The sequence below is a fragment of the Boleophthalmus pectinirostris genome, unplaced genomic scaffold (genome assembly GCF_026225935.1).
Source record: "Boleophthalmus pectinirostris isolate CB_2022bp ecotype Guang Dong unplaced genomic scaffold, ASM2622593v1 HiC_scaffold_12, whole genome shotgun sequence".
Taxonomy (NCBI): domain Eukaryota; kingdom Metazoa; phylum Chordata; class Actinopteri; order Gobiiformes; family Gobiidae; genus Boleophthalmus; species Boleophthalmus pectinirostris.
The window spans coordinates 34,798,217-34,811,734 of record NW_026571018.1 but is presented as its reverse complement, the minus strand read 5'-3'; the positions used below and the strand labels follow the sequence as shown (position 1 = coordinate 34,811,734).

General features: G+C 40.5%; 1 protein-coding gene across 2 annotated transcripts in view; it reads left to right on the top strand.

Moving 5' to 3' along the window:
- dpysl3 (dihydropyrimidinase like 3) overlaps positions 1-13,518 on the top strand; it is a 182,452-nt gene that overhangs the window by 105,889 nt on the left and 63,045 nt on the right. For both annotated transcript variants that reach the window (XM_020917905.2, XM_055148671.1), the window contains 3 exons: positions 553-621; positions 7,520-7,640; positions 10,083-10,239. In XM_020917905.2, the coding sequence (XP_020773564.2) occupies positions 553-621; positions 7,520-7,640; positions 10,083-10,239 (347 nt within the window). The remainder of the gene's footprint in view (positions 1-552; positions 622-7,519; positions 7,641-10,082; positions 10,240-13,518) is intronic.

Below are 13,518 nucleotides of genomic sequence, written 5' to 3'. Positions count from 1 at the left end.
TGATAAACGTGGACGATGCAGAAGTGCAAAATACTTTTTTTGTTTACAAAGGATAAAAAAGTCAGGATTGTATATTACTACCCCATATTATAATTTTCCCCAAATATCAGATTTTTCCTGATACTAAAAATTAATTTGAACCTGAGAGGGTTAAAAGTCTATTTCACATAATAGCCCCTCTTTAAGTTGTATAATACAGAAGTTACAGTTTCTTCCATTAAAATCCTGAATGTTCTCAAGGGACTAGTTTCCCCAGTTGAAGGACTTTTCGTAGCTTGATGATGATTGATAGTTCAGTGGCAGCAATCACTCATATTGGGCTGTGTTTGTACTTGTCCGTTTTGTGTATTTGGAAAAGATTAAACTCTTTGGTCTGTTTCTGGAAGCGATTTATTTGTAAAAGGCAGATGTGTTAATGCTTGACAGAACCCCAATCAAAATGACATGTTTAATCAATTACAAAACTACTTTTTAATTTTGAAAGAACCCATGTTAATGATCTCGAAATCTGTTTTTGAACACTGTTTTTCCTGCGTGTGTTTGTGTGTTTAGGAGCAGGCCCGTATGCTGCAGATGGGAATAACTGGACCAGAAGGACATGTGCTGAGCCGACCAGAAGAGGTAACACAATCGTACACTCACACACATTCTACTGCGCTCATAGACTGTAGAAAGAAGTGGATCGAAGGAGTGTGACGTCACCTTTAGCGTTCAGCTCCAGTCAAATGAAGCTCATCAAGGTTGGCAGCTGTAAGGCGAATTTGTAGTTCCATGGCAAAAATAAAAACATCGGGATCATGTCGAGGGGTGACAGTTTCTCAGTACAAAGTAAACTGGACCCGGAGTCGATGTTGCGCCCGTGCTTATTTCCTATTTGGAACGCAGTAGCTAATACGTTCCAAAAAGGACACTCGCATGTGAGTTCTTCTGATCCTGGCTCCCATTAACTTACATTAGAATATTGTTGCCTCTCTCTCTGTAACTGCTGCAGTGAGCCTTGTCTTGGGTGACCAGATGTCCCTATTTACCCACAACAGTCCCAGTTTTGAGTCCTGTGTCCCCTGTACCGGCGGATTTATCCAAAACCAGTGATTTGTCCCAGTTTTAAACAAGAAGTGTCCCCAGTGTCCATATTTCTGACCAGTTTGATCCCCGTCAATAAAGAGAGACATACTGCACATGGTCACTTGTTTACAGAAAAGCTGCTTAAACATGATCAAAACACAAAGAAAATGTGACTAATAATGACTCACATGTTAGTCATGAATGGGCCGAGTGCAGAACAATTTTCCGTAATTACACACTTGATTTCACAGTTTTATTATTAACAACCACCTGAAACCGGGGTGTCCCAGTTTTTGATCTTGAAAATCTGGCCTTGTCATTCTGGTCTTAAAATGTTCGTATTAACTCGCTCTACATGATCCTGGAGTTTTTTAGTTTTTTTTTAGTTTTTTTTGTTGTTTTGTCCATTGAAAAGTCTTATTCATAATGTAGAGTCTGGCTTCAAATTTGCTCCTATAACCACTAACATCACAAGCTTCATTTGTGAGCTGAACGTTATCGGTGACGTCACACTCATGTAGTCCACTTCTTTATACAGTCGATGGCAGTGTTTCCCAAAGACTGTGTCGCGGCCCTCAGGTGGGTCGCAAGAGATTTTTTTTTGCGTCACCTTATCACTCCTTGTCTGCATATAGGTCTGCAGTATACAGGACTGCATTTAGGCTACGTCCACACGACAGCAGAGCACTGAGTGAAAACGATGTAATACATGTGCCACACCTGTATGTGGCGCTGTTAACAATGATAATATTTAACACTGCATATCTCATCACTGTTTTTTAAACTTTAAGGTAAGTTAGCCTATTTTAGATGTATCCCAGAAATACAGCTGTTTTGTTTTGCAAACGTTAAGTTAAACATAAGTCACAGAAAGAACCCACTGAGTCGTGTCCTTTAGTCCGACAGAAGCTGAACCGCATCAGTGCGCAATAGGGAGCTGTTTTTTGAGCGCTTAGTTTATGCAAATGAGCCATGCGGTTTTAAGTTTCATTTCTGTAAAACGTAAACAAATATGCACAAAGCTGTGTGGATAGGGAAGACTTGTGGACACAGAAACAACGTGTCTGGACGCAGATGTTTTCTAAATACAGTGATACGCGGATTCGTTTCAGTGTAAACATAGTCTTTGTTATTGATCCGTGTGCGTAATCTGTGGTGTGTGTTGTTAGTATTGGCGCTAACAGCGTGTCTCGGTTGCTGGGTGATGGGAGCTGCTCCGTCGGCTACACCTGTCCCATTTCAGCAGAGCTCTTGCGGTCTGTGGAGGATAGTTCGAGGGCTGCGGGCTTCACTGCATCAGAGAACCCTGGCGATGACGGGGTCGTGACATCATTTTCCTAAACCTGCGGTTTGCTTGTCCACGCGACAACACGATGCTGGCATTCTCAGATTTCTCCACTCTGGAACCCATTCTCAAAATACTCCATCTTCGCCCACCCAAAACGCCGGCTCCGTGTGGACGAAAGGCCAAAACGAATACAAACTTCTCCATTTTGACCAAAAAACTTTGTCGTGTGGACGGCCCCTTAATGTCCAAATAGGCGACTTATGACAAGGCAAGTTTATTTGTATAGCATAATTCGTACACAAAGTAATTCAAAGTGCTTCACAGAATAAGAAATGCATTAAAATCACAATAAAAACAAATCAGAACATAAATAATCATCATAAAATTAAAAAGAGAGAGAGACATTAAATTAGAGAGAAGAGAACGAAAAGAAAACCTTTCAGTCACAGCTAAACAGAAATGTTTTAAGCCTGGATTTAAACAGAGTCAAAGTAGAAGCAGGATGGATCATTTTATTGCTGGTTCAGTGACTGTTTTTCATTGTTTACTAATGGTTCAGAGACACGATCACTCCGTCAACAATAAAACATCCTCATTAATGTTCAATAAATCAAATCCACCTTTATTTTGTGATTTACGAATAATATTTGACTTGGGTCGTGAAGGTTTGTGGCTTTTAAAATATGGATCCCCAGACAAAAAGCTTGGGAAACACTGCTCTATAGTCTATGACTGTGTTCCAAAACAAATACTGAGAGTAAAAATACAGAGAACACCTTTTACGACTCTGGGTTGTGCGTTAAAATTCCATAACGCACAGCTCCTCTTTGCTTAATGCTTACTTAAATCACATATTTTAATACAGCCATTATCATTTTCGCTGAGATTTTTCAAATATCTCCCACCATAGACCGATTTAAAAACATGTCCCTGTTTATAATAATCCTTGTTTGTTACAGATCGTACTTGCAGTCCCTCTTTTGTCTCATCTCCCCATGAGTTTATTGTGGCTAAAATCATTTACATTTCTTCCTTCCCTCACATCAGCTGTCTGTTTCAAGCCTTTTTAGTGGCTTCATAAACACATTTTTCCTGTTACACGCATATGGTTTGAACACTGTAAAATCTCACGTTTCCATAATCCACTTTGGCCCATGTTTCTTCAGTAAACTCCAAAAACGAGAGACATATTTTTGACTCAGCAGCTTCTCTGTCTGGGACTTTCCACGCTTTGCCCCGGAGTAGTTCATTCCCGTCAGCTGTATAGTGTAACACAGTGAAGTGGAGTCTCGAGGATCTAAAGTGTGTGTAATGTAATTCACGGAGAGACATCCAGCTGGGGTATACTGTCTGATCAGTGTCCGGGTGCTGTCTGGGTTTGTTTACGGTTTATTGGAAGAGCACTGGATCGGAAAAAGAGGCAAACAATTGACTTTTGTTTTCAAGACTTCTTAAGTGGTTACGATAGTTTATACGGGCCTCTTCCTCGCACTTATGAAAGCAATCTGTCAAACTTTACTCGAGGCGCTGTGCCGGATTTAAAGCCTGCACCGTCATCTCTGAACGAGACACTTTATGTGTCTTGTCTAGGGGCCGTACGCGCAGACTGGCAGCCACGCTTTTGTCTGACTCAGGGCAGCTGGGCAAATACAACTCACTATCACCATTAGAGCCCGACCGATATGGATTTTGCTGTGGCCGATATGAAACCAATATAATGGAAGTTGGAGCTGCAACTTTCTCAAAGTTTCGTTTTGAGCCGCTGCCTCTGTCAAACCACGAGTCTGCACGCGGCGTGAAGAGAAAAAAAGTGAGAGAAAGAGAAAACACGGCTCCCAATAAGGATCAGGCTCCTGTCGTTCCCTTCAAAGAGCCGGTTCTAAGAGTCATTTCATTCGTGACGCACCCATAACTAGTAAAGAAAGTAGCGCTATTAGCCTTTAGCCGTAAATACGTGCGCGCCGCAGTAATTAATTATATGCGCAAATGTCATAATTCACATGTCTATTCACAGCTCATTTACATATCAGTGCAGGTCCAGTAGCAAATATACGGCCAATATAGTCACTTTAGAACAGACCAATAGAAAACAGTCTGTTTATGTGCGGGAGCTACAGCAGCTAACCCATAACAAATGACAAAAACTAGCTTCAGAGTCGACATATTTCCAACACTCACCGCTCACACAGGCTCCTCCTCACATCACAAATCTGCACTAATAAATGTCCTTTTAATTCAGACTCAAACCGATTGTCCGTAAAAAGAATATAATCTCAGTGTTTGGATCTGTGTCTGCGGTGTAAACAAACACACGTGAGTGACGTGACTCTGTGGTGTGTTCAGGGACAGTACGGACACATACAGACAAATGACTCCGTAGATAAATACTGATGTGGAGCCACATATTAGGACATTTATCTGGCTGTAAATTGGATTAAATGAACAGAATGTAGAGAGTCTAAGCTTTATAACGAGGTATAACATGCCCACGTGAAATATCAGCCCCCTATCAGCAGCCGATAGCCGATATGCCTAAAGTTGCCCATATCAGCCGATAATATCGACCAACCGATATATCGGTCGGGCTCTAATCACCATGTGTGGACAGAGTTATATACGAGTGGTTCCTTAGGGGTTGTGTTTTTAATGTTTGTGTAACTTTGCTGGTGGTGGTCTGTCAAATGCTTTTCTCCATGGAGATGTTATTACTTTGTCTGGAATGTTTCACAGTATGATATTAAATCTTTCTATCTTCATGGAGACCAAACCAGACCAAGTTACAGACCAAGTTCCAGGCCAGATCTGCGGAGAGGGGATGCCGCTCCCTGTCAGAATGTTTGTTTTTCTAGGGATTTTTGAGGGTAGAGCTGTGTAATATCATAAAGCTCATAAAACTTAGCCAGTCAACATACCTATTGTGGGTTAACATTTTACAGAGAGACATTAGAAGTTTTAAACACACTATTATCTTTGAACAGAGAGGAATAGTAACTGTTAGAAGGGAGCTGTAGTTGTTGAAATCAGCGCTGATGAAACTGGAAGAAACTAACAAGCCTGAGATGCCTTCAGTTAGAGCAGAGATGATCACTCAGCCACCAATGTCACAAAATACTCCTCCTTGCAATCTCCTGCAGAGAAGACAAAACCAGCAAAGAATACAAAAGTTATGCCCAAAGCCAAAGAACCGGTGATGGGCAGATGCAAGAGGCAGGATAATTTAAAACTTTCCCAACATTTGAGGAATGTCAAGGAAACAGAGGAAAAGCACATTTCAGAGACGCATATTTTCAAGGGATGTGCAAATCTTTCTCCCGAGTTGATGGATGGTGATGCTGACATGGATGATTTCATAATCTGTGTATCATTCGTTCATTCGTTTTTCAATATAAAACCAAAAATAAGAAAATGAAAAAACAACAGTTTTCTTCGTTATTTGTCTCCAAAACCAAAATGAAAAAACGGAAAATGATTCATTTTTTTCAGTTTTGATTTTGTGTTTAATGAAGAATGGAAAAAACGGATAACGGCCGTTTCCCATTTCGTGACTTTGTGATGCGATGAGAACTTCACGCGTACGGACTGAACCAGGACTGATCCAGGTCCGAGACCCGGGACCAGAGTGGGACTGAGACCGGGCCAGTGGTCGAGTGGTTCCGTGTCTCGTCTGCGCGCTGGTTTCCGTGCGGGGAAAAGTGAGAATGTTCTGTGGACTACAGGTCCAACGATGCTCCAGTCCTCCGCGCTCAAACACGGCTGTTCCGAAGTGGTGCAAAGCATCCGACTGACGCTTTCAACCAACGAAAACAAAACCGAACTAAGAGCTTTTGGTTCAATGGACCAGGTCCGGGACAGATCGGGGACCAGAGCACTACTGAAACTGGACCAGACAGGACCAGAGCTGGCCTGAGACAGAGAAACCGAACAAGACCGGGACCAGAGGGAACAGACCGGAGGCTCAGAGCCCACAGCAGGGCCGGAGCTCGAAGCTGAGGCTCGGACCCCGCGGAGGCTTGGAGTCAAAGCTCGGAGTCCGCCCTGGTCCCACTCTGGTTCCGGTCTGTCCTGCTCTGGTTCCAGTCTGGTCTCGGACTTGGATCAGTCCTGGTTCAGTCCGTACATGGTGCAAAAGTTTGGCATCGCAGTCACGGAAGTCACGTAAACGGGAACGGCCGTTGTCTGTTTTTTCATTTTCATTTAAACACAAATTGAAACTGAAAAAACGAATCGTTATCCGTTTTTTCATTTTGGTTTTGGAGACAATAGCGAAGAAAACTGTTGTTTTTTGTTTTCTTTAATTGGTTTTAATTGAAAACGAAATGAACGAATGATACACGGATTTTTCATGGATAGATGTTTGGATCCTCCCATCAACCCTAAGAAGAAAATGAAAGGGAAAAAAGAAGGAATCTGAAAAATCTTTAGAAAAAAACTGATAGATAAAATATTGAAATAGTTGATACTAACATAAATCTGACCATGAAGATCTGATTGGCAACAGATTTTGTGATAATGTTCAAAAGTTAATTTGTGAATTTGACTTCAACTTTAGATAAATTTGAGGGCCTTGCTCTGGATCTTACAAGCTTGTTAAAACCGCAAGTGGCGTTCAAGGCCCTCGCCACTCCTCTCACCCCCAACTACTATATTACTCAGTTCATTTCATTCCAATAAGACATTTTGTCCCACTGTCTCTGTGAATGAGTCCACTTAATAGTCCACTAAATAGGGCAGGCCTATGTAGTGAATGAGAGGTTAGGTTAGGGTGAACATTAAGACATGGGCATGGTGGAATAGAGCAGTGTACGGTTTAGTTTCCAAGATGATGTGCTCATTTGCATTATTTACATTATTTATTTGTTTGTTTTTTTTGTTAAAGAATGAATTTATTGTAGTAGAAAAATACATTCTTGGCAGATTAAATTATACCAAAGCACCAAAGTGGAATCAGTGTGTCATCATGATATTTTGACATCCACGCTCATCCAACAGAACTAAACATCTTTAAAATCACATGTTTGTAACCTACAATTACGCCCTTATGTCATTGAGGTCTGACTTGATTTATGGAAGTAATACAATCTAATAACACATATCTGTATTTGACTATTAATCAAAGCGGAGAGTGTAATTTAAGAGACATTTTACCACATGTTTTTTCCTGTTCAGCTGGAGGCAGAGGCTGTGTTTCGGGCTGTGACCATCGCGAGCCAAACCAACTGTCCGCTGTACGTCACCCGCGTCATGAGCAAGAGCGCCGCCGACATCATCTCCCTGGCCCGCAAGAAGGGTGAGGATACTGTGCAGTGACATGACACTGGGGGGTACTGAATGTATGTCTGTGGGGGAATGTTAAGATGTTGCCATGGTGATACAGTGCACGCATTAGGAAACGCAGCCAGAGGTTTGATGTTTTAATCTGAAAACAAACTCAACAAGAGCGTTCATGATCCTGTTTAGGTGTTTGGTTTTAAATTAAAAGGTGAGAGCGACTTGTTGAAAAACTGTTCAAGAGCACAAAGTCTTATTGTTGTAGTTGGAACTAAATCAGCTCTCTCTTGTTAGACTGTGTTGAAATAAAGATCAGATTAAAATCTAAGGCTGCGTTCAGACTGCAGCCTGAAATTACCCAAATCTGATTTTTTGGCCCCTATGTGACTTGTATCTGATCTTTTAATGACAGTCTGAACGACACAGATTTTTTTTCATGTGACCCGAACACTTGATATGTGCTCCAAACCGATACATACTGATCTTTGACAATGCGACTTCAGTGTGAACGGCCAAGGGCGCATCATTCCGACCTACACGTTATACAAGCCACAAACGTCCACTATTCTGCGCTGAAGTAGGCGAAAATTGTCACAAAGCGAAGCCATCACCACTCACCACTCTTGTACGTCTCCGCATCCACACGGTTTCAACGGAAAGTCGCTATGCGCCACCAAACACCAGCCAAAACCTCGTCCTTCCCTTCCATTTCTCCTACCTTCAGGCTTCAATTAATTTATGACGGGGATCTGATTATTTGGAAATGATCATTGGGTAGAATAACTCTGACTTTTTTTTGGAGAGACCTTCATCCAGTGTGTTCTGGGATGTTGCAGTTTGCAGCATTGGCCGGTGTGGTTAAAACTGAAGACGAAATAATATGAACAATAACTTTATGTGTTTACCACTTTTCATAACAATGAAAACATAGCACAGTGTAACAGCTTTACAGTGGCAGAACAACATCACTTTTTTTCGTGTGGTGCCCAAGAAACATTTTTATCTTTTGTAAACGAAAAGTACTTTGCACTTCTGGCAGGTCGTTTGTGTGTAGTCGTTCTTGCACGTCTGCATCGTCCATTTATCAGCATGGATGGGAAAAAGGCTCCTGAGTAAAAAAAAGCTCATAAATATTGGATTTGGAGTAATTAGGTAATTGGCATTTAGCTGATATCTGCAACGCCTGCCTGGAGAGGGTTAAAGCAAGGTTGTTCTTGTTCTGGTCCGTACAGAGGAACTTTTAAAATCTCCAGGTGCTCGACTGCGCCATGTTTGGACAACTTCCGTAAACACAGAGCACGCGCTGCGGTTGAGTCATCGTGTCCCCAGTGCAATGCGGACACTTTTGGCCGTTTAATGTTCACACTGGAGTCACATACAAGTCACATTTATTGGAAATGTGAACAACCTCCAAAAAAATCGGAATTGAGCGTTAAGCCCTGCAGTCTGAACGTAGCCTAATAGAGCTTCTGACAGAAAAGTACCTTCAGTTAGCATCACACCCCCACCAGCTGCTTGCTGCTGTACCTGGAAAACTGATGTGATAAACATTCCTTGCGGTGGACGAGATGTCTGAAGCTCTGTTACTCAAATCAGAGTTTTGTTTTAACAGAATCTGACCATAAATAATTGACTTGGCGAGGACTATCAGGTGTACTGAATGGTGCTTTAACTCTTTCACTGTCCTTTATTACACAAAATTGACTCTGAGCTTTAAATCATCTTTTGCATTGTCAAAAACAGACCTGGAGTTGTGTTTTGTTTCATTCGCACATGTTTGAGTCGTCATTTATTATGGGAGCAGGCCTACGTTCCCTCAGCCCTGTGTTCTTTCATTTCTAAGTTTTTTTTTTTTCTTTCCAAAATCAGGCCCTATGTTCCAACATTTTCCTCATCATCAATTTACATCTGAATTTATGTTCATTTCTCCCAATTTGGTCGTCACTTACACCCAACCTATTCTCCAGCTGCAGCAGACTACAGATGTAATGTCGAAGTCGTGGTGTAAAGGATCCTAGGTTGAAATAACTCTGAATCATCCCTTTAAATGTGACATAAAAATAAAAATGACCTGACTTAGAGTTTCATTTTGAGAAAACTCTTAGAAATAAGAAAAATTTTAGAAATAAGGGAACATAGAGCTGTGGGAACATAGGGCTGACCTCGTTTATTACTAATCTGTCTACATCTACAAAGTTCAACATGCTCTGTTCCACCTTGTGATGTCATGAAGCGGATTTCAAGTTAACAGCTACATTTTACCTTTAGTTCAGTGTGTTAAATGTGAATGAAACAAAGCACAACTCTGGCTGATGAGGTGCACATTTAAAGTAGATTTTGTATTGTTAAAAGTTGGTTTCCATGATTAGCACTGTTGTATATATTTTTAAAAATGTTAAGCAAAGTTCTACAGTGTGAACTTGTGTAAAAATGGTGAACGTGTGCTTGTGTGTGTTTACAGGTAATGTCGTGTTCGGGGAGCCCATCACAGCGAGTCTGGGCACTGACGGGACTCACTACTGGAGCAAGAACTGGGCCAAAGCTGCGTCCTTCGTGACCTCTCCTCCTCTGAGTCCAGACCCCACCACCCCGGACTATCTCCACACTCTGCTCTCCAGGTTATATCACAGTTCTATACTTATCACTCCACTGTAGGCTGTGAGAGAGACAGAGACAGACAGCCACACTTGGACTTAGACCAGGGGTGGGCGAACGTTTTGACTCATGGACCACAAAGGGTTCTAAAATTTGACTGAAGGGCTGGACCAGGAGCAGATGGATGGAGTTTTTTGGTAATCCACCTCATAAGAGAAAAAAAATAACATGTAACATGATATGTAGAAAACATATCCCTTGTTATTGAAATATCCTATAATTGAAAATCATTACACATTACAACAAAATATCTGTCTTTCAAGTCCCACAGTATTTGCTATTTACTGAAATGGCTTTTAAAACACTGAAAATTATTATTATTATTCAAGTTCAGCGGGCCAAAGTAAAATGATTAAAGGGTCACATTTGGCCCCTGGGCTGTAGTTTGCCCGCTCCTGGCTTAGACAAACCCAAATGACTTGTAAACACTAACTTATACAATGCAATATAATAACAAAGAGGAAAAATACATGGCAATACAATTCAAAATAATAGAAGTGGTAAAAATGGCAAAAGACTGTCAAAAAAGGTACTCACATACAGACTTGCACATAAAAGTACAGTAGGAAATATTATAATATATAATATATAATATAACTATGAGATAATATAAGTATAGGTGGGGTAAGGAAGTACAGTGCACAGATGGAACTGATGGCTTTGATATGACATAAGTTTATCTGTTAGGCCTGCATAATTGTGTTGACACAATAATAAAACATCTAACTTGATTTCAGTACTAAGGTGCTGACTCAATACTCGATACCGATACCGATTCCAATCCAATGTCAATTTCAACACAATATAACAGAGCTCTCTTTATATTAATGTGTGGTCTGATACTATCTCCAACAAAGCTCAAGATTAAAAATAACAATATTGGAGAGCTGTACTGGATCAAAACTTACACATAGAGGTGCTCATCAGACCAAAGGGCTAGAATTCTTGTTGAGGTGAAAGAAGAATGACAGAGTCACTCTGAGTTGTGGTTATTTTATCAGGGTGGATCAGCCCTGATGAAATGAATTAACAATTATAATTGTTATTAATAAATGAATAAATACACTGCAAATCAGAGTACCTCTGCCAAAGCTCAAGATTATTCTGAAATTGTGGAGATGTAGACCATGGATTGTTTGCCAAGTTACAGGTCAGATCTGTGGAGAGGGAACCCTGCTCAGTCAGAATGTCTTTTTTTCTAGGTATTTTTGAACTATAAAACCACCTGTAATTGACTAAATGTAAGGCAGATCTGTTTAATGTCATACTGTGGAACATCCCAGAGCAATGACATTTCCATAGAAACAAGAAAGTGATGAAACCTGTACCAAAAAGTTTCATAGTGCGTCTTTAAGAAAATGTCAAATTTGTCTTGTTTATGTGGGCTTTTCAGTATTGATACTCAAAGTCAAATGAGAATCTAGTTTTGATATTAGTTTTAGTATCAATTAGCGTCAGATTTTTTTTTCGACTCAAAGTTATTCTGTTTGTTCACGTACATTCTGACATGACATGTTGGAGTCACATCATAATAATACATGAAACTGTATTTCATAACTCACTGTTGTCATTTAGTATTTCAGTAGAGTTACAGTGATCTACAGAGTTTGAAAAAAGAAAGAAGCTATTTTTTGTTGCTAGGACAGACTTCAGTGTGTTTAGCTCGCAATAGCATTTCATTACATTTCACTGATTTCCATAGTTACAATATTACAGAAAATCAACAAACATACCATAATTTCTCTCTTTTTTTAACCCTGAAAACACTCTTCTAATTGTGCCCTTCTGAAAAATGATTTCCACTCATCAAGGTCATTACAGCAAATTATGTTGTTGGGAAAAACAGAGTATCCAAGGAAGTCTCTTTATAGCACGTTCAGTGTGTAATGAAATCTATGCTAAATGTCTGCTGTAAACGAGAAGGCAGCAGTGACAAAGCAGTGAAATGAATGGAAAATGAGTCTGCGTTTGGTGCAAAAATAAACCTTTGTGTCTTACATGCAGTTTAATGACTATTTTTACCTTTGTGTTGGATCAAAATATGTAATTTCTTTTCAAATTACAGTAGTCATTTCAAAAGCCCCGTAAACCAAAACCAAATTTATAATAGAAATTGGAATTGTAACATGCATTTTTGAAATACATATTTTATCTCCACTTGGATACACGTAGCACTGTCAATGTCTTCTTTTGTTTTGAATAATAATAATTATTATAATTATATTTCATTTGTTTTATACAGCGCTTTTCCAGACACTCAAAGTTGCTTTACAGTTTGGTGCATTATTCAGTCACTCCATACTCTGAGGTGGTGAACTACTATTATAGTCACAGCTGCCCTGACACAGACTGATGGAAACAAGGCTGCCAATCTGCACCATCGGTCCCTCTGACCACCACCAACACTTACACACACCACTTTCATGAACTTGGCAATGTGGGTGAAGTGTCTTGCCTAAGGACACAATGTGAGTTGTTTTTTTTTTACCACTGGCGCCCCCATGTGGCTCCTCATGTTCCTGGTGGTTTCCCATCCAGGTACTAACCAGGCCAGGCCCTGTTTAACTATTGAGATCTTACAAGATCAGGCTTTGACAAGGAGGTTTGGCCAAAGTATCTGAAGTACAAACCAAGAACTAGATAATTAACTTTGAATTCATCATTGCATTTATATTGTGACTTTCCAAAGCACTTTACAGATCATTAGTCATTCCCTCCACTCTCAGTGGTGGTAAACTACTATTGCAGCCACAATGCCTAATGGAAGTGAGGCTGCCAATCTGCACCATCGGCCCCTCCGACCACCACCATCACTCACACACACACCACTTTCATACTAGGCAACGTGAATGAACTGTATTGCTTCAGGACACAATGACAGTTTTTGTGACTGGCGCCCCCCTGTGGCACCTGATTTTCCCAGTTATCTCCCATCCAAGTACTAACCAGGCCCAGCCCCTGAGCTTCTGAGATCTGATGGGATCAGGTTTTGACAAACTGGTATTTCTATTCACCTCAAAAAATGAGTGCAATAGTATTGATATTTGCTGCTGATGTCATCAACATTCCCTGAAGTTGTGATGCTAACTGAAAGGCTCTGCTCTGTCAGACGCTCTGTAGACTTTAATCTGAGTTTTATTTTAACATAATCTGACTAGAAAAGACTGACCTGTGTCCAGCCTTGCATTTTAAATGTGCTTTTTGGACATAAAACAACTGTGTTATGGCGATGCCTTAAATCT